Below are 27,822 nucleotides of genomic sequence, written 5' to 3'. Positions count from 1 at the left end.
AAAACCTACTTCATTCGGATTGAGGTATTTAAGACCACAGAGCATTCATAAGATTCAGGTTGCAACTATCTTCAGTTTCATATGAACATTTCAAAATATATAACTAATAATCGAAGCAATTAATGTTAATATCATTACTATGGAAAAATGTGTTGACTTTTTTTCCCAACAGTCCAGACGATATATTAGTTGACCAATAAGACATAATGTTTCTGAGACTCTAAGCTCCTCTGGAATACAACCTATAATTTAAACAACTTCTCGGAACTAAGACAAAGTAAATTAGTGGGGTCGATAGCTGTCAACATACTGCCACACTATTACATTTCTGATTTCCTTCCCCATATACCCACATCTCTACTCTCTCCCCCATCAAAGTCATTGATTTGGCCCCTCATACTTCCTCACTTTGCTGCAATAGATGCCTAATTATCTCCCATCTCTAACATCACTTGTTGCTAAACCAAAAAAGAAAGTTTATGATCCATAATTTAGTTTTAACATTACAAAAATTATAAACATTTAATGAATCTCACTTTAAATAAAAGTTTTAATTGGCATAATATATCTGAAAAACTGAAAATAGATAACATATCTTCAGTTTGGAAAACAGAAAGAAAATAAATTAGGTAGGTAATGATTGTTTAATAAATAAAGATTATCTGGTAGAGAAAGTATTTAAAAATAAGTCCCTGAAGTGGGAGTAGTAAAGAAAGTATTTAAAAATAAGTCCCTGAAGTGGGAGTAGTAAAAAAATGTTTTTTCTATTTGGATGGTGACAAAATATTGGGGATGATTAACCTGTCCTGGATATTACTAGATATAATCCTGTTAAAAAATAAACTTGTACTATGATGCAATGTAGCTAAGTTAAAGATACCCAGTTAAATTCTATAAAGAGTCAAAAGGAAGATCTGTATTGGCTGGAGTACTTACAAACTGTTTATTATGTAATATTATAAAGTTTGATTGAAATGAGAGAATATAGTTCCACAACCATAAAACCAATTTCCAGTAACTATAGAATCTACCAAACTTATCACATTCATTTCTAAATCAGTATTTTCCATAAAGCAAAAATGTCCAAGGAGCAAAGAAAAGGGAAAGAAGGTATAGAAACAGACCTTCCTGGTTGAGAAATTCTAACTTCTTAAGATACTAATTTGTATTTTAATCTTATTGATCTACGAGAATGCTGCTAAGGAAGCTATAAGGAAAATTCCCCTCAAAACAAAACATAATGTGTTCTTAAAAGAGCCAGCTAGGAAACCAGGCAAACGAGCGTTTTCAGAGCTAAGTCTACCTTTAGGAAACTTATCTAGACAAAACCAATCTTTTCTGTGCTTTTGTTTCCTGCTTTGTAAAAAGAGGATGCATATGACCAGATGATTTCTAGATTTTAAAGTATAAAATCCTATCTATGAAGTTCAAGTGCTGTGAAAAGGATAACCTGTAATTCAGTTTTTTTATAAGTAAAATCTTTCTTATTCTCCACTAGGGAAATATAACCTAAGAAACTCTTAAATTCTATGCCAATCGAAAATATTTTTCTCATAAAACAGTAAGTATGCAATAAAGAAAAAAATAATAAAACTTATTTTTACTGAAATAAAGTTTAATCATCTTTTTAGGCATGATAGAATAAACAGATAAAATAAATTAAAGATCATCAGAAGGTAATAATTTGTGAACTGCTATAAGGGAATTAGAAAGAGTTCTCTAAGGGGTATCTGAAATTTGAGCTCAGACTTAAAGATGAATACAATGTAGAAAGTGGTAAAATTAAAATGAAAAGAGTAGGAAAGAACTAATGATCATAATAGTGGGAGAGGGTGCCTTGTCTTGTCTACAAGCATAAGGCATCATAATGAGACAGGTCGTAATTCCTTAGACCAAATGTTGGCTCTGAATGCTAAGGTAAGCACATTGTGCTTTAATACCAAAAATAATTGTGGGCCAATATAGGTTTGCAAATCCAAAGAACAAAATTCTTGGGCTGGATCTGCTAATATCTTGCTGTGAATCAAGATGTAGGCCAATCATTTCCCTAAATAACTCCCTTTTCAATTATTAAAAAAAACAAAACTAAAAACTGGTATGTTAATCTTTTACTACATGATTAAAGAAATGATATATGAAGAAAACAGCAGCTTAGAACTTATGTAAGATAAAGAAAAGAAACAGCTGACCAGTAAAAACAACAGTATATAGAAAATTAGAGAGTAAAATCCAGTAAGGGTTGCCTGGACTAAGGGACAGAAGAAAAAAAATCAGATATTAAAAAAAAAAAAAAAACACAAGCAAACACAAACCTCCCAAATGAATGAAATAAGTGAAAGAGAAGGGAAAGTAACATGAGTATTCCTTAATTACGTATTGAACAAGTTATGCTAAAACAAAAATATTTTTACTTTTTTTTAAAATAAAAAAGAAAATACTTTTACAGAATTTAAAACTCTTTTTGAATGTATACAAAAACCCTCGGGGACAGAGCAATTATAATATCATTAATTTCTACGAGGTCAGTTGCCAATGTGTTACTGAAAAAAATAAATGTTTGCTTTGGTTGTTAAAAGTGCTAATGCAATTCAAGTTCCTCTGGCCAACAGAGGCCGCTGCTCCTTCAGCGAGCGCGCTTTCCCTTTAACTGCTTTCAGCTCAACCCAGGGGCCTGTGCCACAACTCCTCCTATGAGCTCACATTCTACCTCCAGGTACAAGCTATTTTCCTGCGCTTGGATCAAATGGTATTTACCACAAATTATTTTGTACTTCAGAAGAGAACACAACGCAATGGACTGTATTTTTGTTATGGCATTACTAAATTGTTTTCCAAAGTGTGTTTACTTTTACTGGTATTTTATAAATTGTAACTTGTACAATACATTTTACAAAAATAAAATATTCTCCAAATAATTCAGAAGAGCTTAATTTAACTCTTTGAATCCATTTAAAGTTGTCTTTCCTTCTAAATGTGATTTGTAGGGCAAAAGTCCCAACATGTGGTCCAGTAAACTAAGGGTCCCTAGGACATTTTCAGGGATTCTGCAGAGTTAAAACTATTTTCCTAGCAAAACAAAGCCATTATTTGTCTTCTGTTATTCTCATTCTCTCACAAGTATATACTGAAGTTTTTCAGAGGTTCCACTGCACATGAAATCATACCAGATTAAATGCAGAAGCAAATATGATAAAATCCAGCTATCTTCTATCAAGACAAACATTACAGAAATTTGCAAAAATCTAATATAATGTCATTCTACTAATTTTCTTTTTAGCAAATATAAATTATAAAAACATTATTTATGTTTACATGTAATGAGTTTGTTATTTTTAAAATGCTAATAGATTTTAATTCCTCAATTTTATTCTTAGTATGATAAATATTGATATATATACCTCCAATAACCAGAAAGTTATTCTAGGTTCTTCAAAAACAATTTTGTTTCCTTATCTCAAATTATCATATTCATGGCAGTAGAGAGTGTGTGAATAAATAAAAATCAGAAATCTAGTTTTTAAATTTAAAGAATTAAACCATGTCCCAATATGACTTTACCTATAACAAAAATTCATAACCTTTAAATATCACTCAATAGAACTGCAAACACCTCTTAAGACAACTCATCCATTTACTTCTTCCTTGCCAGGTTCACCAGTGGATATTATTACTAACCACAAGCTAAACAAGTGGAAGGAAGAGGAAAAAGGAAATCTAGTTAATGCACAAACTCAACACTGCACCATTCTAAAGCATGCACTGAATTTCAAGGTGGGGAAAGGGAAGAGCTAAGAAATTTAATTGCTAAATAATTTCAGATGTTTTTTCTTTTTCTTTTTTTTTCATTTTTCCAAAGCTGGAAACAGGGAGGCAGTCAGACAGACTCCCGCATGCACCCGACGGGGATCCACCCGGCACGCCCACCAGGGGCCGATGCTTTGCCCCTCTGGGGCGTCGCTCTGTTGCGTCCAGAGCCATTCTAGCGCCTGAGGCAGAGGCCACAGAGCCATCCCCACTGCCCGGGCCATCTTTGCTCCAATGGAGCCTTGGCTGCGGGAGGGGAAGAGAGAGACAAAGAAGAAGGAGAGGGGGAGGGGTGAAGAAGCAGATGGGCTCCTCTCCTGTGTGCCCTGGCCGGGAATCGAACCTGGGACTCCTGCAAGCCAGGCCGACGCTCTACCGCTGAGCCAACCGGCCAGGGCCTCAGATGTTTTTACATCAGAACAAACATACACTTCAGGGCCCTGGCCGAGGCGCCCATCTGCTTCTCCACCCCTCCCCCTCTCCTTCCTCTCTGTCTCTCTCTTCCCCTCCCGCAGCGAGGCTCCATTGGAGCAAAGATGGCCCGGGCAGTGGGGATGGCTCTGTGGCCTCTGCCTCAGGCGCTAGAATGGCTCTGGACGCAACAGAGCATCGCCCCCTGGTGGGCATGCCAGATGGATCCCGGTCGGGTGCATGCGGGAGTCTGCCTGACTGCCTCCCGGTTTCCAACTTCAGAAAAATACAAAAAAAAAACAAAAAACAACATACACTTCAGGACTCTCAGGCAACATTCAGAATCAAACATGATACTTGGAAGATGAAATATGGTAAGATTCTTACACAGCTATGCCCTACCCAAGTTAATTCTCAGGTCACTGGTTCCTCTGCCCTTCGGGTATCACGTTACATTAAACAACAACAAAAATTTCCTTGAAGGCCTCTCTCACTGGAAACATTCCGGATTATCCTTAGCACATTATTTTGCAGAGTTTAGATTCTGACCTTTTATTAAGTACAATGGCCTAAATATCCTAACGCTGCCTACAGATTGCATCCAAATTCACTTTAAAACCACCAGCTGTAACCATTTGCAGCATCCATTTAATAGCAGTAACTCCAAGCATACATACAATCAAGAGAAAGTCAGGGGAGGGAGGAAGTAGTCCATTTTCTTAAGAACATTTCAAAGCAGTAATTTCATTTACATGTCTACTAACCGGAGAAACATTCTTTACAATGAGCATTTTATAGAAAATATTGTCCTAGCTATATACCCTATCACATAGGGTAATTACACAAAATACTGATACTTACCTCAAAGTTTAATAAACCTATTTAACTCATATATAATTTTAACAAAAGTGCTTAATGAGAATTTAGCCTTTAAATTTTAATAGAAAGATTTCACAAAACAGTCTAAATCTAAAAATGTATAATACTTAACATGAAAACCATAAATCTGCCTTCACTCTTAGATACGGAGCATACCTTTCTGACTAATCGAAGTGCTTGTGTCCTCTCTACCTCGTTGCTCTGCTGTATGTCAATGCACCTAAATAATACACAAAATAATTATTGGTAAAGTCTTATTAACAACTTTTTTGTAAAATAACACCACTAGATCAGACCCGTATTCATAATGTCAACATAGTATTTAAAAATTTTAGTACAGGTGAATTTGAAGTACTAGCAGATATTTAGTGAGTTTACATATCTCTAGTGATAAATATATAATATATACGTTATAATAAAACATTTCAAAACTATTTCATTTAAAACTCTAGGAAAGTTGATATTATATATGTCTATATAGAAATAATACACATAGAACAAAGTACCAGAAACCTACTGGAAAAAATAGTTATCTCTCTTTGATAAAATTCAGGTATTTTATAAAAACCGTGAAAGGAAAATATTTTAAGCCTATGATTTAGTTTAATTGTGATTTTTAACCAGTCTAAATTTTATATACAAGGGTGGACAAAAGTAGGTTTACATTTCTGAGCACACAAAGCACCGAGTTTATTCTTATATTATTTATTAATTATTGTATTATTTCCAAATGAACTGTAACCCTACTTTAGCCCCACCCTGTAATATGACTGTTTTAGAAGTCTTATGTACTCACCACAATTCTATTTTACCAAAATATAATTTGAAATCTGAATGCACTTCAAAAGTTAATGCTCAATCATATATCACTTAACAGTTCTAAAATTTAATTGTTCAATTTCTAAAGAGTCTTTGATATATATTGCAGAATAAGTCATTTTCACTTATAATTTAGGCAGTTTCATTATTCTAGTTGATATTTATATATAGTTTGCTACACAAAAAGCATTCCTTCTCTCTGTATATAATTAATCTAGAGCAATTTTAAAAAGTTGGTAAACATGGAATTCCATTTCTGGCCACAACAGAGAGGTTTTGGTTCAGACCAACCGCCTGCCAAAAACAACTATACTCGCTGAACAAACTACTGTATAAAGCTACTATTAAAAGGGAATGGATAATAATAATCCCTGAACAGAGATGCACAAACTCCACATTCGCCCTGGGCTTTGTCCCTGGGGTCTCTTGTCAATCCTCAGTTTTAGGGAAATAGAGTCATAGCAGAAAGCAAAGGTCTTATTAGACTGGAGGGACAGGCTGAAGTTCTGGGCAGCCGAAGTGGCTGGGATTTAGGGGGAAAATCCCATAGAGAAGAAAATATAGGCAGTGAGCACAAAGCTGCATGCAATCTCCTCCCCAAGGTACTTGTCAATGTCTATGTTGTTCAAAAGCAGGGTTAAAATCCAAGAAAGCAAGCTAAAAGCTACTACTGAGAAGCTAAGGAACTGAGGAGTTATCTCAGCAGGTACCTTATACTCTAAAATAGATGTTGGCCTCTAGGCTGCTCAAGGTGAAGAGGTTCTGCTAAACATCCACATTTTCTTTCTTTTTTTTTTTTTTTCTTTTTTTTTTCCGAAGCTGGAAACGAGGAGGCAGTCAGACAGACTCCCGCATGCGCCCAACCAGGATCCACCCGGCACGCCCACCAGGGGGCGATGCCCTGCCCCTCTGGGGCGTCGCTCTGTTGCGTCCAGAGCCATTCTAGCGCCTGAGGCAGAGGCCACAGAGCCATCCCCAGCGCCCTGGCCATCTATGCTCCAATGGAGCCTTGCTGCGGGAGGGGAAGAGAGAGACAGAGAGGAAGGGGGAGGGGTGGAGAAGCAGATGGGCGCCTCTCCTGTGTGCCCTGGCCGGGAATCAAACCCGGGACTCCTGCACGCCAGGCCAACGCTCTACCGCTGAGCCAACCGGCCAGGGCCAACATCCTCATTTTCATTCAAGATCTCAAATAGTCACTTCCTAGAGCAAAAGCAAAGCTAAGACCAAACTTTAACAGAATCAGTGTTATAAGCCAACATTATAAAATAAATCTTAACTTTCTTAAGGGTAGAGTAACATGATCCAGATCCAAGAATTTTGACTCTGTAATGTTTACATTCAATTAGATAATAATGTAAGGTAGGCTTTAAAACAAAGGGCCAAGCAACCAAAAAAAAGCAAGGAAAGAAAATAACAATAGAAACAACACAGCTGATTCATATATTGGGGTTATCATACAGAGCTCTATAAATAACTATTATTAACATGCTCAGGAATGAAAACCTAAATAGACCCATAAACAGGGAGGAAATAGAAACAACTATGAACACCCCCGCCCCAAATAAAAGTCCAGGACCAGATGGCTACACTAGAGAATTCTACTAAACATTTAAAGAAGATTTGGTACCTATCTTTCTGAAAGTCTTCCAAAGAACAGAATAAGAAGCAATACAACTTAACACATTTTATGAGGCCAGCATATAGCCCCGAGACCAAAACCTGGCAAGGACAACACACAAAAAAGAAAACAACAGACCAGTATCTCTAATACAGATGAAAAAGTCCTAAACAAAATACCAGCAAATCAAATACAACAATATATTACAAAAATAATACAGGCCTGGCCTGTGGTGGTACAGTGGATAAAGTGTCAACCTGAAATGCTGAGGTTGATGATTCAAAGCCCGGGGCTTGCCCAGTCAGGGCCTATTTGGGAGTTAATGCTTCCTGCTCCTCCCCACTTCTCTCTCTCTTTCTCTCTCTCTCTCTCCACTCTAAAATGAATAAATAAAATCTTTTAAAAATCACAATCAAGTGGGATTCACTCTAGAAGAACAAAGACGGTTCAACATATGTCAATCAATCAACATAATATACCACACCAACAAAACAAAGGACAAAAATCATGTGATTCTATCCATAGATGCAGAAAAGGCATTTGATAAGCTATAACATCCATCTATGTTTAAAACACTCAGTAAAATGGGCACAGAAAGAAAGTACCTCAACTAATGAAGGATATATATTACAAACCATCAGCCAATAAAAAAATACATAGACATGCTCAGAAATGTAGAAGGAAAGATGGAGAAACCAGGTAGAGACCTAGAATTTTTAAGTAAGAGTAAAATAATCATAGAAATACAATAACTGAAATCAAAAACTGAAGAGCTTAATTCACTAGCATGATGGAGGAATTTTTTAAAAAGCACAAAGATTAACAACAACAAAGGATGAAAATACAGTAGGCAACAGAGACATATGGGACAGTGAACACATGAACAGATTCAACTTATATAGCTGGAGTATCAGAGGATAGGAGAGAACAAAAAAAACCTTTTAAAGTAACCAGAGAAGAAAAATACATATCACTTATAAAGGAGCAACAAAAAGAGAGGCTACATATTGTTCAACAGGTTAAAAAAAAATCCAGAAGACAACTATTTGAAACACTGAAAAATAGTAACTGGTCATAAAAACAGCCCTCAACTGGGAAGGCAAAATAGAGGCATTTAAAGACAAATAAAAGATGAGAGAATTCATCTCCAGCAAATCTGCATTACAAGAAACAGTAAAGGAAATTCATCAAACAGATAAAGTGATCCAAGATAAAAATGTGGAAATGCAAAAAAGAAGACTACTGGGAGGCATAAATGATGTTAATAAATATCAACAGTTGCAGTTTTAAACAATGACAGTACTATCCTGTGGGGTTACAAATACAAGTAGAAATAAAAAAGCAATATCAAAAAAGAGGAGAGAAAATATAGTTCTATTTTAAGAGGTTTTCTGCATTGTGTAGGTTGTAATAAAAATGATAGACCTTAATATATGAAGGATATACACTGTAATCTCTAGGGAAACTGCTAAGACATTAGTGGAAGAGAAACATTTTTTGATTATTCCAATAGAAACAAAATAGGAGAAACACAAGATCAAAAAACAGATGTGACAAATAGAAAACAAATAGCAAGACAGCAAACAAACTCAAATATATGAAAAAACTGTTATCTAGATGACAAACTCATACAATTACATTAGATAAAACCTAGAGACCATGTACATAAGAAACCACTAGACACAGTCTAAACACTCCAACTAAAAGACAAACCAGAGTTTAAAAAAAAAAGAAAATTCTACAAAATATGAAGAGGGGCAACTTTCCTAGTTGTTTTATAAAGCAAGCATACTATTTATTTATTTATTTAGATAGAGACAGAGTCAGCAAGAGGGACAGATAGGGATGACAGAGACAGAAAGGGAGAGAGATGAGAAGCATCAATTCTTCATTGCGGCCTCGGTTATTCGCTGATTGCTTTCTCATATGTACCTTGACCTGGGGGGCTACAGCAAAGCAAGTGAGCCCTTGCTCAAGCCAGCGACCTTGGGCTCAAGCCAGTGACCTTGGGCTTCAAACCAGCAACTATGGGGTCATGTCTATGATCCCACACTCAATCCAGCGACCCTGTACTCAAGCTGGTGAGCCCATGCTCAAGCTGATGAGCCTAAGCTCAAGTTGGCAACCTCAGAGTTTTGAACCTGGGTCCTCCGGGTCCCCGTCCGATGCTCTATTCACTGCGCCACCGCCTGGTCAGGCTAAAGCAAACATACTCTTTTTTTTTTTCTTTTTTGTATTTTTCTGAAGCTGGAAATGGGGAGAGACAGTCAGACAGACTCCTGCATGCGCCCGACCGGGATCCACCCGGCACGCCCACCAGGGGCGACGCTCTGCCCCTCTGGGGTGTCACTCTGCCACGACCAGAGCCACTCTAGCGCCTGGGGCAGAGGCCAAGGAGCCATCCCCAGCGCCCGGGCCATCTTTGCTCCAATGGAGCCTTGGCTGCAGGAGGGGAAGAGAGAGACAGAGAGGAGGGAGGGGAGAGGGGTGGAGAAGCAAATGGGCGCCTCTCCTGTGTGCCCTGGCCGGGAATCGAACCCGGGTCCCCCGCACGCCAGGCCGACGCTCTACCGCTGAGCCAACCGGCCAGGGCCAGCAAACATACTCTTGATACCAAAATCAATCAAGTACATTAGACGAATAAAAAAACATAGGCCAATACCTCTCATGAACATAGCTGCAAAAATCTACCAGAAAATACGAGTAAACCAAATTCAGTTATACATGAACAGGACAAGACATCACAAACAATTGGTGTTTACTTCAGGAATGCAAATAAAATATAGCAAAAACTCCTCTAAAAGCCTACAGCAGTTTTCATAAATAAGAGTGAAATACTGAACACTTTTGATCTGAGTTTAGGAGCAAATTAGTTTTCTAATATCACCATTTCTTATCATTGCAATATTGTGGCCAATATAATAAGGCAAAAATAAAAAAAGATAAAAGGATTGGAAATGGAGAAATATAATGGTCATCATTTGCAATTAATACTTATATAATTGAAACTCTAAAACCAATTTTTAAAATAATTAGAATTGAAAGTGAATTTAGCCAGGTAACTAGATAGGTTAAAATATGCAAAAAAAAAAAAAACCAAAAAAAAAACCCAAAACCAAAAAAACCACCCACAATTAAGCCCTGGCTGCTTGGCTCAGTGGTAGAGCATCCAACCAGGTGTGTGGAAGTCCTGGGTTCAATTTCCAGCCAGGGCACACAGGAGAAGCACCCATCTGCTTCTCCACCCTTCCCCCTTTCCTTTCTCTCTGTCTCTCTCTTCCCCTCTCAAAGCCAAGGCTTAACTGGAGCAAAGTTGGCCCAGGCGCTGAGGATCACTTCATGGCCTCTGCCTCAGGCACTAAAATAACCCCAGTTCCAATGGAGCATTGCCCCAGATGGGCGGGGCATCGCCCCCTGGTAGGCCTGCACAGTGGAACCGGTTGGGTACCTACAGGAGTCTGTCTCTGTGCCTCCCCACTTCCACTTCAGAAAAATACTAAATAAATAAATAAATAAATACCCCATAATTATTTTTGTTAATAAAATTTTTTGAAAAAAAATTTAACTACATTAATAAATAAAAATATATAAGTCATAGACTATACTTTAAATCAGGCGTCCCCAAACTACGGCCCGCGGGCCGCATGTGGCCCCCTGAGGCCATTTATCCGTGTCCCCCCCCCCCCCTGCACTCCCGGAAGGGGCACCTCTTTCATTGGTGGTCAGTGAGAGGAGCACTGTATGTGGCAGCCCTCCAACGGTCTGAGGGACAGTGAACTGGCCCCCTGTGTAAAAAGTTTGGGGATCTCTGCTTTAAATAAACCTAACAACTATGTGCAAGACTTCAGCACAGAAAACTAAAATATGCTATTGAGGGAAACTAAATAAAGGTTTCAAATAGATAAAGGTTTGGAAGATTCAACATTATTAAGACATGAACTCACACCAAATTAACCTAGAGCTTCAATGTAGTGACCACTAAAATCACAGAAAGTTTTATGTAAATGAACAAGATGATTTTAAAAGTCATATGGAAATGCAGAACCCAAAATAGCTAAGAGTCTTGAAGAAACACAGTTGGAGGACTTACATTAAGAGTATTAACACATTATCAAACTGTAGTCATTAAAATAATGTAAAACCTGGGCAATAAGCAAAATATACCAACTGAAGAGAATATAGAATGCAAAACTATATCCATCTTTACAACAAGAGTGGCACTAATCTAGAAGTCAACGAAAAATCTTTTCAATAAATGCTGCTATTTATTGGATATCCATATACAATGAATCATTAGCTACTGAATCATGTTAAGGAATAAATCCTTTAGGAGAAAACAGTTCCCAAAGAGACCTAAAGCATTAACTATAAAATAAACAACATCTAAATTGAATTTAATTAATTAAGAAAAGTGAAAAGATAAGGCAGACTGATTTGGAAAAAATATCCTCAATATGCAAACCTGTAAGATATTATAGAAGCCATCAAGAATTCCTACACAAGTGACGTCACGGAAATGGCGCCGTGAGCAGCGCGTCCGACAGATCTCCCCAAAATCACAACAAATTTATCAACTAGAAACAGGAAAATTTATCTTCGGAGCAAACTGAAAGCAAAAGGACTGTTATCACTCGAATCTGAGAGACGAGGGTGTGGAGGAAGCTACCGCAGGGACGTTCATTCAAGCCGCGAGAAAGTGCGCCTGTGGTAAGTCATCCCGCACTCGGAAGCCACCGCCGGCCGCCGCTGCCGCCGCCGCCAGCCACTGGGGTCGGTTGCAGGGCGAGCGGCAAGCAGCCGCTGGCGCGCTCCCGGTCTGGTTGCAGACCGAGCATTGCAGACCTAGCACCGCTAACGTTCCCAGCGGCCCGCGCACGGGGAGCGGGAGAGGCCCCAGGGCGGTATTCCCTACTTGGGAGATTCTCTCCGCGGGCGGGGCACCTCACCCAGCCATTCAAGCTAACAATCAAGCGTTGGGGGAGGGGCGCGCGCAGGCAGCCTGAAATACCTTCGGGAGCACAGCTGCGACCCAATTACTAAAATTAACTTAACCCGTGAAATCTGCGCACCCTCGGTTCTAATTGATAAGATCTCTCTCAGTTCACCGACCCAAGACAAGAGGCGTGATATTTTTTTGGTGCCTCTCGCTAAAGGGGCGGGGGCAACTTCTGATTGATAGAGCCTCCATATTCAGGGATAAACGCTAACAAGAAGGACTTGGCAGATAATAAGATCTATACCACACTAGTCGCAAGCAGAGACTAGTGCCTCTTCTTACCGGCCAAAACAGGCTACAAAGAGTGGAAAGCCTGGGTTGAGAGGTCCAACGGAATGCTAGGCGCTGAACAGTCACCTTGACAACAATTGACTCCCACCCCCGCCTGATTACACTGGAGGCCCTGACTGTCAGAGCCCTTCCCAGAGCCTTGCACTGAGTGGGGATAGAGTGGGGATTTCCCAGCTCTTTGAGCCTCTTACTCCCCAGGCAGAAGCAGTGGCAGCCTTGTGGCTGGATCGCCAGGCTGCTGGTTCGGGAGGGGGGGACTGGGAGAGAGAATCCACGAAGGCGAACTCTCTCGTCGTTAGACCCTGCAGACGCCGGCAGGCCTTGACTACCAACAAGACTAAAGCCAATTGTGTGACATTGCCGTAGAATCCCATCAACTGAAAGTCCCTGCCTGGGTGTGGCGCAGGGGCAGGGCCTGGGGTGCAGAGTCGCCGACCGGGAAGAAGGAGAGAGGAGAAGGAGGAAGAGGTTGACATCTCAAAATCAGGAAAAATCCACAGACTTTGCAGCTTGTTCCACTGTTTGTTTGTTTGTTTGTTTGTTTTTGTTGTTGTTGTTGTTTGTTCCTTCTATCTTATTGCCTTTATTTCCTCCACCTCAGTCCTTCTATTCTCTGCCCATCTTATGCTTCCATTTTCTTGAACTACACTACCCATAAGTGTTACATTTTATTTCTCTTCTTCATCCTCACCCTCCTTTGGGGTTATACTCCAGGACACTTAATTCTCACTCTCTCCTCTTTTGTTTTTTTTTTGCCTTATTTTGTTTCTTTCTCTTCCTTTTTTATTTCTTCCTTTGTTTTTCTCTTTTTCTTATTTTTTCCTTTCTATTCGTTTTTTCTTTTCTCGTTTTACTTTCCTCCCATTTAATCCTCAATCACGAACAAATTAGTTAATTTGGGACTCAAGGGTTTTTTTGGCTTTGTTTTTCTTTTTCGGTTTTGTTTTTGTTTTTTTCTGGTTGGTTTGTTTTTGTGGCATTTTGGGTCCTCCCAACCCAAGGTCTCCATTGTATTTGGTCTTTGCTCCACTTAATACAACGTATTTTTACTTATTTTTATTTTTTCTTCTTGATTATTCCTTTTTTTTGTCCTTTTTTCTGGTTCCCTCTTGTCCCTCTCATTATATCTCTTGGTTGACCGTCACCCGCAGGCAGATCAACTTATGCTTGTCTAAGATTTTCTTCCTTTTTTTTTTTTTATTTTTTTTATTTTATTTTATTTTTTTTTTTATTTTTTTATTTTTTGCCCCCTTGAACTCTTCACCGCAAACCAGGCCCTCCATTATAGGCACGATATTTCCCTGAGGAGGGGAGAGGAGGGAAGGAGAACAAAGAAAAAAAAAGGTGGAAATAATAAATTATTACTGCTTTTTTTTTGTGGGGTGTTTTACCCTTTTTTTTTGTTTGTTTGTTTTTTTTTTGTTTGTTTTTTTGGTTTTTTGTTTTTTACTTTTTACTCTTTATTAATTCTAATTAGTGCTATCAACAAGACCACCCTCAGATGCCAATAAGAAAGAGGAAATCGAATATTATGGATACAAAAGAAAGAGAGGTAACACAAATAGATGTGGAAAAATCTATGGAGAAAAGACTTAACATATTGGAAGCCTTGGAGCTAAATGACAGGGAATTTAAAATAGAAATCTTAAAAATACTCAGAGATATACAAGAAAACACGGAAAGGCAATATAGGAAGATCAGAAAACAACTCAATGAACACAAAGAATATATTACCAAGGAAATTGAAACTATAAAAACAAATCAAACAGAAATGAAAAACTCAATTCACGAGCTGAAAAACGAGGTAACAAGCTTAGCTAGCAGAACAACCCAGATTGAAGATAGGATTAGTGAAATAGAAGACAAACAACTTGAGGCACAACAGAGAGAAGAAGAAAGAGACTCAAAAATAATAAAAAACGAGAAAGCCCTACAGGAATTATCTGACTCCATCAGAAAGAATAACATAAGAATAATAGGTATATCAGAGGGAGAAGAGAAAGAAAATGGAATGGAGAATATACTCAAACAAATAATAGACGAGAACTTCCCAAGCCTGTGGAAAGAACTAAAGCCTCAAATTCAAGAAGCAAACAGAACACCGAGTTTTCTTAACCCCAACAAACCCACTCCAAGGCACATCATAATAAAGATGACACAAACCAATGACAAAGAAAAAATTCTCAAGGCAGCCAGGGAAAAGAAGAGTACAACATATAAAGGAAGGCCTATTAGATTATCATCAGATTTCTCAGCAGAAACTCTACAAGCTAGAAGAGAGTGGACCCCAATATTTAAAGCCCTGAAAGAGAGGAACTTTCAGCCAAGAATACTATACCCATCAAAGCTATCCTTCAAGTATGAAGGATATATAAAAACATTCACAAATACAGAAAAGATGAAAGAATTTATCACGAGAAAGCCCTCACTCCAGGAAATACTAAAGGGGGTTTTCCAACCAGATTCAAAGAACAAAAGAAAACAACACCACAAGTAACAGCTCCACCAAGAACACAATAAAACCAAACTTAAACTGTGACAACAAAGGAAAAAAAAAAGGGGGGAGAGAATGGAGATTAACAGTAGCAAAGGACGATGAAGTGCAGAAATACTTATAAGATAGGGTACTACAATGAATATGGTAGGTACCCTTTTCATTACTTAATGGTAACCACCCTTGAAAAAACCACCACAAAAACACATGACTTAAAAAAGGTAGCAACAGAGGAAAGAAATATGGAACACAAACAAACAGAAACAAATGATAGAAAAACAAAAGAGAAGAATCAAACTAGATACAAAACTAACAGAAAGCAATTTATAAAATGGCAGTAGGGAACCCACAAGTGTCAATAATTACACTAAATGTAAATGGATTAAACTTACCAATAAAAAGACACAGAGTAGCAGAATGGATTAAAAAAGAAAATCCAACTATATGCTGCCTACAAGAAACACATCTAAGCAACAAGGATAAAAACAAATTCAAAGTGAAAGGCTGGAAAACAATACTCCAAGCAAACAACACCCAAAAAAAAGCAGGTGTAGCAATACTCATATCTGATAATGCTGACTACAAGACAGAAAAAGTACTCAGAGACAAAAATGGTCACTTCATAATGATTAAGGGGACACTGAATCAAGAAGACATAACAATCCTTAATATATATGCACCAAACCAAGGAGCACCAAAATATATAAGACAGCTACTTATTGACCTTAAAACAAAAACTAACAAAAATACAATTATACTTGGAGACCTCAATACTCCGCTGACGGTTCTAGATCGGTCATCCAAACAGAGAATCAATAAAGATATAGTGGCCTTGAACGAAATACTAGAACACCTGGATATGATAGACATCTACAGGACACTTCATCCCAAAGCGACAGAGTATACATTTTTCTCTAGTGTACATGGAACATTCTCAAGAATTGACCATATGTTGGGCCACAAAGACAATATCAGCAAATTTAGAAAAATTGACATTGTACCAAGCATATTTTCTGATCATAAAGCCTTGAAACTAGAATTCAACTGCAAAAAAGAGGGGGAAAAACCCACAAAAATGTGGAAACTAAACAACATACTTCTAAAAAATGAATGGGTCAAAGAAGAAATAAGCGCAGAGATCAAAAGATACATACAGACAAATGAAAATGAAAATACGACATATCAGAATCTCTGGGATGCAGCAAAAGCAGTAATAAGAGGAAAGTTCGTATCACTTCAGGCCTATATGAACAAACAAGAGAGAGCCGAAGTAAACCACTTAACTTCACACCTTAAGGAACTAGAAAAAGAAGAACAAAGACAACCCAAAACCAGCCGAAGAAAGGAGATAATAAAAATCAGAGCAGAAATAAATGAAATAGAGAACAGAAAAACTATAGAAAAAATCAATAAAACAAGGAGCTGGTTCTTTGAAAAGGTCAACAAAATTGACAAACCCTTGGCAAGACTCACCAAGGAAAAAAGGCACAGGACTCAAATAAATAAAATCCAAAATGAAAGAGGAGAGATCACCACAGACATCATAGATATACAAAGAATTATTGTAGAATACTATGAAAAATTATATGCCACCAAATACAACAATCTAGAAGAAATGGATAAATTCCTAGAACAATACAACCTTCCTAGACTGAGTCATGAAGAAGCAGAAAGCCTAAACAGACCAATCAGCAGGGAGGAAATAGAAAAAACTATTAAAAACCTCCCCAAAAATAAAAGTCCAGGCCCAGACGGTTATACTAGTGAATTCTATCAAACATTCAAAGAAGACTTGGTTCCTATTCTACTCAAAGTCTTCCAAAAAATTGAAGAAGAAGCAATACTTCCAAACACATTTTATGAGGCCAACATAACCCTCATACCAAAACCTGGCAAGGATGGCACAAAGAAAGAAAACTACAGACCAATATCTCTAATGAATACAGATGCTAAAATTCTAAACAAAATACTGGCAAACCGAATACAACAACATATTAAAAAAATAATACATCATGATCAAGTGGGATTCATCCCAGAATCTCAAGGATGGTTCAACATACGCAAAACGGTTAACGTAATACACCATATCAACAAAACAAAGAACAAAAACCACATGATCTTATCAATAGATGCAGAAAAGGCTTTTGATAAAATACAACACAATTTTATGTTTAAGACTCTCAACAAAATGGGTATAGAAGGAAAATATCTCAACATGATAAAGGCCATATATGATAAACCATCAGCTAACATCATATTAAATGGCACTAAACTGAAGGCTTTCCCCCTTAAATCAGGAACAAGACAGGGTTGTCCACTCTCTCCACTCTTATTTAACGTGGTGCTAGAAGTTCTGGCCAGAGCAATTAGACAAGACAAAGAAATAAAAGGCATCCATATTGGAAAAGAAGAAGTAAAGGTATCACCACTTTTTGCTGATGATATGATCCTATACATCGAAAACCCGAAGGACTCCACAAAAAGATTATTAGAAACAATAAACCAATACAGTAAGGTCGCAGGATACAAAATTAACATACAGAAGTCCAGAGCCTTTCTCTATGCCAACAATGAAATATTAGAAAACGAACTCAAAAAAATAATCCCCTTCACGATTGCAACAAAAAAAATAAAATACCTAGGAATAAACATAACAAAGAATGTAAAGGACCTATATAATGAAAATTACAAAGCATTGTTAAGGGAAATCGAAAAAGATACAATGAGATGGAAAAATATTCCTTGTTCTTGGATAGGAAGAATAAATATAATCAAAATGGCCATATTACCCAAAGCAATATACAAATTTAATGCAATTCCCATCAAAATTCCTATGAGATTTTTTAAAGAAATGGAACAAAAAATCATCAGATTTATATGGAACTATAAAAAACCCCGAATAGCCAAAACAATCCTAAGGAAAAAGAATGAAGCTGGGGGCATTACAATACCTGACTTTAAACTACATTATAGGGCCACAATAATCAAAACAGCATGGTATTGGCAGAAAAATAGACACTCAGACCAATGGAACAGAATAGAAAGCCCAGAAATAAAACCACATATATATGGTCAAATAATCTTTGATAAAGGGGCCAACAACACACAATGGAGAAAAGAAAGCCTCTTCAACAAATGGTGTTGGGAAAACTGGAAAGCCACATGCAAAAGAATGAAACTCGACTACAGCCTGTCCCCGTGTACTAAAATTAATTCAAAATGGATCAAAGACCTAAATATAAGACCTGAAACAATAAAGTACATAGAAGAAGACATAGGTACTAAACTCATGGACCTGGGTTTTAAAGAACATTTTATGAACTTGACTCCAATGGCAAGAGAAGTGAAGGGAAAGATAAATGAATGGGACTACATCAGAATAAAAAGTTTTTGCTCAGCAAGAGAAACTGATATAAAAATAAACAGCCAACTAAATGGGAAATGATATTTTCAAACAACAGCTCAGATAAGGGCCTAATTTCCAAAATTTACAAAGAACTCATAAAACTCAACAACAAACAAACAAACAATCCAATAAAAAAATGGGAAGAAGACATGAATAGACACTTCTCCCAGGAAGAGATACAAATGGCCAACAGATATATGAAAAAATGCTCAGCTTCATTAGTTATCAGGGAAATGCAAATCAAAACTACAATGAGATACCACCTCACCCCTGTTAGATTAGCTATGATCAACAAGACGGGTAATAGCAAATGTTGGAGAGGCTGTGGAGAAAAAGGAACCCTCATTCACTGTTGGTGGGACTGTAAAGTAGTACAACCATTATGGAGGAAAGTATGGTGGTTCCTCAAAAAACTGCAAATAGAACTACCTTATGACCCAGCAATCCCTCTACTGGGTATATACCCCAAAACCTCAGAAACATTGATACGTGAAGACACATGTAGCCCCATGTTCATTGCAGCACTGTTCACAGTGGCCAAGACATGGAAACAACCAAAAAGCCCTTCAATAGAAGACTGGATAAAGAAGATGTGGCACATATACACTATGGAATACTACTCAGCCATAAGAAACGATGACATCAGATCATTTACAGCAAAATGGTGGGATCTTGATAACATTATAAGGAGTGAAATAAGTAAATCAGAAAAAAACAAGAACTACATGATTCCATACATTGGTGGAACATAAATGAGACTAAGAGACATGGACAAGAGTGTGGTGGTTACCAGGGGTGGGGGGAGGGAGGACAGGGGGAGAGTTAGGGGGAGGGGGAGGGGCACAGAGAACTAGATAGAGGGTGGCGAAGGACAATCTGACTTTGGGCGAGGGGTATGCAACATAATTTAATGACAAAATAACCTAGACATGTTTTCTTTGAATATATGTACCCTGATTTATTAATGTCATCCCATTACCATTAATAAAAATTTATTTAAAAAAAAAAAAAAAAAAAAGAATTCCTACACAGTAAAATACACAATCAAATTCACAAATGAACGAAATACAAAGAGGATACCCAAACAGCAAATTAAAGGTGCTTAACATCACTAAGCATCAGAGAAATGCAAATTAATACAACAGTGGGGCCCTGGCCGGTTGGCTCAGTGGTAGAGTGTCGGCCTGGCGTGCAGGAGTCCCGGGTTCTATTCCCGGCCAGGGCACACAGGAGAAGCGCCCATGTGCTTCTGCACCCCTCCCCCTCTCCTTCCTCTCCCTCTCTCTCTTCCCCTCCTGCAGCCAAGGCTCCACTGGAGCAAAGTTGGCCCAGGAGCTGGGGGTGGCTCTGTGGCCTCTGCCTCAGGCACTAGAATGGCTCTGGTTGCAACAGAGCGACGTCCCAGATGGGCAGAGCATCGTCCCCTGGTAGGCATGCCGGGTGGATCCCAGTCGGCGCATGCCATGCGGGAGTCTGTCTGACTGCCTCACCGTTTCCAACTTCAGAAAAATACAAAAAAAAAAGAAGAAAGAAAGAAAAACAACAGTGGGAATTCACAAGGAAAACAACAGCCAAAAAGGCTATATAATTAAAGACTGATACTAGCAAGTGCTGATGAGGACTTGGACAGACTGGAAACTCTCAAACACTGCTGGTAAGAATGTAAATCAGTACAATCATTTTGTAGAACTTTTGGCAGTATCTATGAAAGCTAACTAAACATAAACTTAATGACCCAGCAATTCCACTCCTACATATGTACCTGAGAGAAATCGGTGCATATGTCCACCAAACAGAACTGTAGAAAATGTTCAGGGACACTCTATTCAAAATAGCCAAACACTGAAAATAACTCAGAAAATCATTAACAGAATGAAATAAATTAATTGTGGTCTAGTCATAATATGAAATACTACACAGCAACTTAAAAAACATCAACATGAATAAATCTCATAGATAACACTGTGGAAAGAAAAGTAACTACACATACTTCAAACTATATATAGTGTTCAAGAAAGGAAAACTAATCCACAATGAGAAAAGTCAGAGTAATGCATATCATTGGTTGGAGACACAAGGAAACTTCACTGAGATACTAAAAATGTTCTATATCTTATCTGTAAATGTTATCAGGCTTTACAATAAAAATCCGTACAGATTACTGTAGGTATTCTAACAGTAAGTAACTTTTTAAACACATAAAATCATAAACAGCTCTCAGAAAATTACCTGGCTATTAAATAGTCAACTTTCAATTTAAGCACCTTCTGCAGAATACTGGAGTCTTGGATGAGATAGCGAAGAGCCCGTAGCCCTGCTGCCCGCACTTCTTTTGCTTCATTCAATAAAGCTAACCTCAAGCTGTTTGAAAACAAACAAAAAAGCAGTTTTGCTGCACAAGTTTCAAACACATGTGAAATTATGGTACCAAATTCTTCCTCAGTTGAAATAAGCAAAATTAATAGTCATTTTACTCATATAAAAATCATTTTCTGTAAACCACTAAACTTTACTAACAATATTTTTTAAATCTGTGCCTCTTCGGTACATTCTTACCAATCAAGAAATTGTTATCAAGTTTTGTTCTACCTTCTGTCCTCTGTTTTAATATAAACAATGGGACATTCAATAGGCCTTTTTCAAGCTGTATCACATATGCCACTATAATCTACAGTGTGTCCGTAAAGTCATGGTTCACTTTTGACCGGTCACAGGAAAGCAACAAAAGACGATAGAAATGTGAAATCTGCACCAAAGAAAAGGAAAACTCTCCCAGTTTCATACCTATTCAGTGCAGTTTGATGTGGGCTCACACACAGATATTTTAGGGCTCCTTAGGTAGCTATCCCGTATAGCCTCTACAGACTCGTCACTGACTGATGGCCTACCAGAACGGGGTTTCTCCACCAAACTGCTGTTTTCCTTCATCTGCTTATCCCACCAAGTAAAGTTATGCCTATATGGTGGTGCTTCGTTATAAACGCGCCGATATTCACGTTGCACTTTGGTCACGAATTTGAATTTAGCGAGCCACAGAACACACTGGACTTTCCTCTGTACCGTCCACATCTCGACTGGCGTGGCCGTGGGCTGCTCTGCTGTATACATGGTGTTACGTCATCATCTGCGCATGCACACATGCTGCCACATCATCCTACAGAAACTGGGAGGGTTTTCCTTTTATTTGGTGCAGATTTCACATTTCTATTGTCTTTTGTTGCTTTCCTGTGACCGGTCAAAAGTGCACCGTGCCTTTACGGACACACTGTATTTCCCTCTAACTGCTTACCTGCTTCCACTCTCATTGGTTTAGACCAGGGGTAGTCAACCTTTTTATACCCATCGTCCACTTTTGTATCTGTTACAGTAGTAAAATTTTCTAACCGCCCACCAGTTCCACAGTAATGGTGATTTATAAAGTAGGGAAGTAACTTTACTTTATAAAATTTACAAAGCTGAGTTACAGCAAATTAAAGCATATAATAATACTTACTTACCAAGTACTTTATGTCGATTTTCACTAAGTTTGGCAGAATAAATCTTTATAAAATAACTTACTAGAGTTAAATCTATCTTTTTATTTATACTTTGGTTGCTCCGCTACCACCCACCATGAAAGCCTGGAACGCCCAATAGTGGGTGGTAGGGACCAGGTTGACTACCACTGGTTTAGACCAATAAATAAAAATACTTTATGACAGTAGACACAGACTATTTTATATCAATTTTAACTCCTAATCATGCCAAAAATCTGGTTAGAATATATTATGTTATGCCTCTATTAGTGAACTTGAGCAAATCAAGATCAAGTTTGTCATTTAGAAGCTTAAATTACAGAAGTCCAGGTATTTTTCAACAGCAGCTTTGGTTCTTTGTATTTAATATTATAAAACAGCAGAACAGAATAATAACAAAATTTTGGAAATCCTTTAATTTTTCTAATGTTCAAACAACTGTTTCTATAAGATCAAATATTAGGTGTTAAAATATTCTAATTTTAGTTTTAAAATATTAAAATTAATATTACTAATATCCAAGAGAGTTCTGAGAGAAGAAACTGAGCTATACTTACCAAATTATAATATCCTCATAGTTGAAACCCAGTTTTTCTTCACTGTGGCCAATATCACAAAGAAGCTGTCAGAAAAATAAAACAAATATGTGTGTATTTGTCATATATTTTTGTCTCTATATATTTCTCTTTTAGCCTAGAAAATAAAATTTTTCTTTTTCAAGTGTGAAGAGGGGAGATAGACACCCACGTGCACTCCTCCCGGGATATACCTGGCAACCCCTGTCTGGGGTGAATGCTCAAATCAACTGAGCTGTCTTCAGTACCTGAGGCCGATGCTGGGACCAACCAAGCTATACTCCGCACCTGGAGCTGACTCTTGAACCAGTCAAGCCATTGGCTGCGAGAGGGGGAAAGAAAACAGAGAGAAGGAGGGGGAAGAGATGGTCGCTTCTCATGTGTGCCCTGAATAGGGATCGACCTGGGATGTCCGCACACCAGGCAATGCTCTATCCACTGAGACAACCGGCCATGGCCAAAAATAAGATTTTTTAAATACAATTTTAAAAAATATCATACAGTTCAAATACTCATTTATTTCTAAATTATTATTATTATTATTATTTTTGACCAGCCTGTTTTAGGTTTCTTTAACCCTCCTTTCTGGCCTTCATTTGAATTAACCAATTATTTTGGATTATTCTATTTTTCTTCTCAATTATTTTACCATTCTTTCCATGGTTACCATAGAGACCACACATGCATCCCTGACTTATTACAGTCTAAGACAGGGGTTCCCAAACTATGGCCCGCAGGCCACATGTGCCCCCCCCCCCCCGCCCGCCGCACTTCTGGAAGGGGCACCTCTTTCATTGGTGGTCAGTGAGAGGAGCATAGTTCCCATTAAAATACTGGTCAGTTTGTTGATTTAAATTTACTTGTTCTTTATTTTAAATATTATATTTGTTCCCGTTTTGTTTTTTTACTTTAAAATAAGTTATGTGCAGTGTGCAGAGGGATTTGTTCATAGTTTTTTTATACTCAGGCCCTCCAACGGTCTGAAGGACAGTGAACTGGCCCCCTGTGTAAAAAGTTTGGGGACCCCTGGTCTAACACATTATTACTTTACCCAGTCCTTAATAATGCTAGACTGTTAAAATAATAATAATGATGATAGACTCCTCTAACAGTTTAATTTCATTTACTGCCCTCACCTTATTAAACCCCGTAAGATAGTCAGTTTTGTTTTTAGTTCAAATTTAGTCAATATCAACTTATACATATTTACTCACAAATTCACCTTGTCTATTTTCTTCACTGCAGAGTTACCTTAATGTAAAATTCTCCCTTCAGTCTGAAGAATCATGTTTGTTGTTGTTGACTTGTTCTATTGGTATTTTTATTTCTTTAATTTTTTAGCCATGGTTGCTAGTAATGAATTCTTTTGATTTTTGTTTGTCTAGAAAATGATTATTTCTTTCACTTTAATTTGGGAGGATATTTTGTTAGATTTATAGATTTTTAGGTTAGATGCTATTTTCTTTTTTTTTTTTTTTATAAATTTTTATTAATGTTAATGGGATGACATTAATAATTCAGGGTACATATATTCAAAGAAAACATGTCTAGGTTATCTTGTCATTAAATTATGTTGCATACCCCTCGCCCAGAGTCAGATTGTCCTCTGTCACCCTCTATCTAGTTTTCTCTGTGCCCCTCCCCCTCCCCCTAAATCTCTCCCTCCCTCCCTCCTAGTGGCCAAGACATGGAAACAACCAAAAAGATGCTATTTTCTTAAAACAGTTTCAGGATGGTTTCCATTGTTTCTGTTAGAAGTCTGAAATTAATCTAACTGTTGGCTCCTTTAAAGGGCATAACCTTTTTCTAAGACTCCATTTCAGAAATCTTATTGTACAGGTGTGCTTTTCTTTGCATCGCTTAATTAGGAAAAACAGAAATTCCCAGATCTCTGAGTTGGTATATTTTATCAGTTTTAGAATGTTCTGTACATCATCTTTTCAAAATTACTTCTGCCCAATCCTTTCTTTTCTCTCCTTCTGATCATTCAAATGTCAAAACATTGTTTGTATATTTAAAAAATCTCCAAATTCTCTTTCCTGCTTTCTCCACTCTCTTTTATCTCTGTGTTTCAGTTAGATGTTCTCTTACTTGCTTTTTGATATGTCTAATTTTCTATTATACTTATCTAATGAGTTTTTCATTTCAGATATATTTTTCCTTCTTGAATTTCCACTTAATTTTGTAGACATCCAATACTATAATAAAAAATCATTTATCTATTTTCTCCATAGTTCCTTCTATTTTGACATATTAATCTTATTTTAAATATTTAAAGTGTTTATTAAGTGGATATGAATAATGTGGATTATCCCTGGGTCTGTTTCTATTATCTGTTTTTCTTTTTGTGCTGGTCCTATAAGTCCTGTCTTTTGATGGATCCTGTAATGTTTGTATATAAAAACCTTGCCAAGATTCCTGATGATGTCATCTTTCTCCACAGAGGGTTCATCCTTCTCTGTGAGGCCACTGGACACTGCTGAGTCCATATCAGGTTGCTGCCCTGATAAGACTCAAGTCTACCTCTGACTTTTACCTCCTCTCTTCACCCCACAAATTTCAACCGAAAGCCTGTGTTTCAGGGGACTAGTTCAAAGAAGGACAAATCTAATTTTTGTGTTACAGAAACACTACAAGCTTCACCCTGAATTTTAAAGATTTTCTGCTTAGGTTTTTATGTTTTCCTTATCAAAAGCAATCCCCACTGGAGTCAACAAATATACTGAGGGGAGAATCTCCTTATACTGTACTTGATTTCTCCTCAGTCCCCACCAGAAGCGCTGCGCTTTTCCATCCACTCCTAGGTAGATGGCCCCTAGGCTTCAATTCTGAATCCTTAGCTTCCTGCCCACACTCTACACCAGCACAGGCAACCCAAGTAAAAGTTATTAAAAAGTAAGCTCACTTCCACAAGCTTCCTCCTTCTCTAAAGCTTTGGCTCCTAAACTTGTTGCCTGAACAGTTCACTGCTCCTTCAAAGAGGTTTTCATTAAGAACAGTGACCCAGTACTAGCTGCTCCCTGCATTCCACCTGCATACCCATATACCACTTTAACGTAGTCTGAAATTTTGAAAATTGACTGTTATATAAAAGTTACATAAAATTTCTCAAGTAATTTATTAGGCCTAACTAAAACATTATTAAAAAGGTCAATCATTTAACACTGAAAAATCAGAAGGGTTTTTAAGTGCTCTTTTATTATCTTTCTAAATATGAGGCTATGAACATCTTAACTATACAGAATAAACCAACCAAAGTGATCATCACACATCTGCCTCTGGAAAAAAAAAAGGACCTAAGAACGCATAGCTGACCCTTGAACAACATGAATTTAAACTGTGTGGGTTAACACACTTTTTTCAGGAAGTGTGAAAACTTTTCAGAAGAAAAACTTCTGGAGATTTGCAACAATTTGAAAAACCTTGCAAAGAACCAACTACTCAGCCTAGAAATAATTTTTTAAAATTTAAAAAATAGGTTTGTAGAGAATACATGAAGATACTAATCTATTTTATTATTTACTACATAAAATATACACAGTAATGTATAGTAAGCTATGAGTAGCTAAGTTCAGGGGGAATTACACACAGATTTTCAACTACATGGGGACCGCTAACCCCCATGTTGTTCAAGGGTCAACTGCATATCAGAAGGCAACATATTGTATGTAGCAAAAAGCTGATGATATAAATTTATTATCCTATTGGTAAAATACTTGTAAAATTTCCTATCCAATTTCTTTAGAGGCAAAAAAATAAAATAAGGAAAAAAGAAAAGTAAAGGAAGAGATGTCCTAACCAGCAGAGCAGGGGATAGGAACAGAGTAGCTCTCAGATATTGCTATATTTTCATAGCACGGATGAAGATTATAAAAAGGATCACTTTACGTGCTGAAAAAATGCTGTGTATATAGCATAAATAGACAAAACAAGCTAAAAAGCTTTTCTTCATAATGTTTTTGTCCAAAAATGGTTTCACTGGTATTCCTATAAAATCTTTAAAATTCTGAACTTTAAATTTTCAAGATAAATAAAAATGCCTTTAAATTTTCAAGAGTATAGAATTTTTAAATTTTTATTGTTTTTTGTTAATATAAGTACTTCACAACTGAGAATTTTTTATTATACGTACATATAAATTTAAAATAATAATGTAAGATTTCCTAAGTTTTGAGACATGATAGAAAAATTTCTATACTGCTAAAAAACCATTTGCATTTCTAAAATTAAGTTAAATATGCTTTTAGTCAAATATGATAGGCAAAAGGTTAAAGTCCTGTATTCGTTTGTTAGGGCTGCTGTAACAAGTACCACAGACCTGGTGCTTTAAATGCAGAAATGTATTTTTTCATTATCTAGAAGCCCAAGATCAAGGTGTCTTCACAGTTTCCTTGTCCTGAGGGCCTCTCTCCTTGGCTTATAGATAGATGACTAGCTTACATTTTCATACACAGTGTGGCAAAAGTAGGTTTACAGTTTGTGAGGATGAGAAAGTTTATTCTTGTATTATTATTTATTAATCACTATTATTTTCCATACGAATAACTGTAAACCTACGTTTGTCCTAACCTGCATAGACTTTCTTCTGTGTGTGTCTGTGTTCTAATCTTCACCTTCTTTTCTTGTCAGGACACCAGTCATACTGAATTAGGAACCATCCCTATGACCTAATCTTACCTTAATTATGTCTTTAAAAGCTCTATCAACAACCAGACATGTTCAGAGGCACTTAGGGGTTAGGACTTCAACTAAAGAAATGATGGGGAGAGGGTACTCCATTCAGCTCGCAACACTTCACCCTCACCTAATAAAAGTAATACTGGTGGGCCCTTACAATTACAAGGTCGAAACAAATTGGGGAAAGACTTCTCAGAAGAGACAAAGAAAATGTACAAAGAATTTACTTTAGACATAAAATTGACAAATCAAGCCCCTTAACTCTTACTCTAAAAAGGAGGGAGGCAGAAACAGCAAGAAAAACACTGAACTGATCAATTTTAAAAAATGGGAATCT

At 37.3% G+C, this 27,822-nt stretch overlaps 1 protein-coding gene across 2 annotated transcripts in view; it reads right to left on the bottom strand.

Annotated features, from left to right (window-relative positions):
* RICTOR (RPTOR independent companion of MTOR complex 2) overlaps positions 1–27,822 on the bottom strand; it is a 126,079-nt gene that overhangs the window by 56,461 nt on the left and 41,796 nt on the right. For both annotated transcript variants that reach the window (XM_066378687.1, XM_066378696.1), the window contains exons 4-6: positions 22,791–22,855; positions 20,948–21,079; positions 5,251–5,314 (exon numbers count right to left, since the gene is read on the bottom strand). In XM_066378687.1, the coding sequence (XP_066234784.1) occupies positions 5,251–5,314; positions 20,948–21,079; positions 22,791–22,855 (261 nt within the window). The remainder of the gene's footprint in view (positions 1–5,250; positions 5,315–20,947; positions 21,080–22,790; positions 22,856–27,822) is intronic.

Source organism: Saccopteryx leptura, chromosome 1 (genome assembly GCF_036850995.1).
Source record: "Saccopteryx leptura isolate mSacLep1 chromosome 1, mSacLep1_pri_phased_curated, whole genome shotgun sequence".
Taxonomy (NCBI): domain Eukaryota; kingdom Metazoa; phylum Chordata; class Mammalia; order Chiroptera; family Emballonuridae; genus Saccopteryx; species Saccopteryx leptura.
The sequence above is the reverse complement of the archived record's forward strand: the minus strand, read 5'-3'. Positions and strand labels throughout refer to the sequence as shown.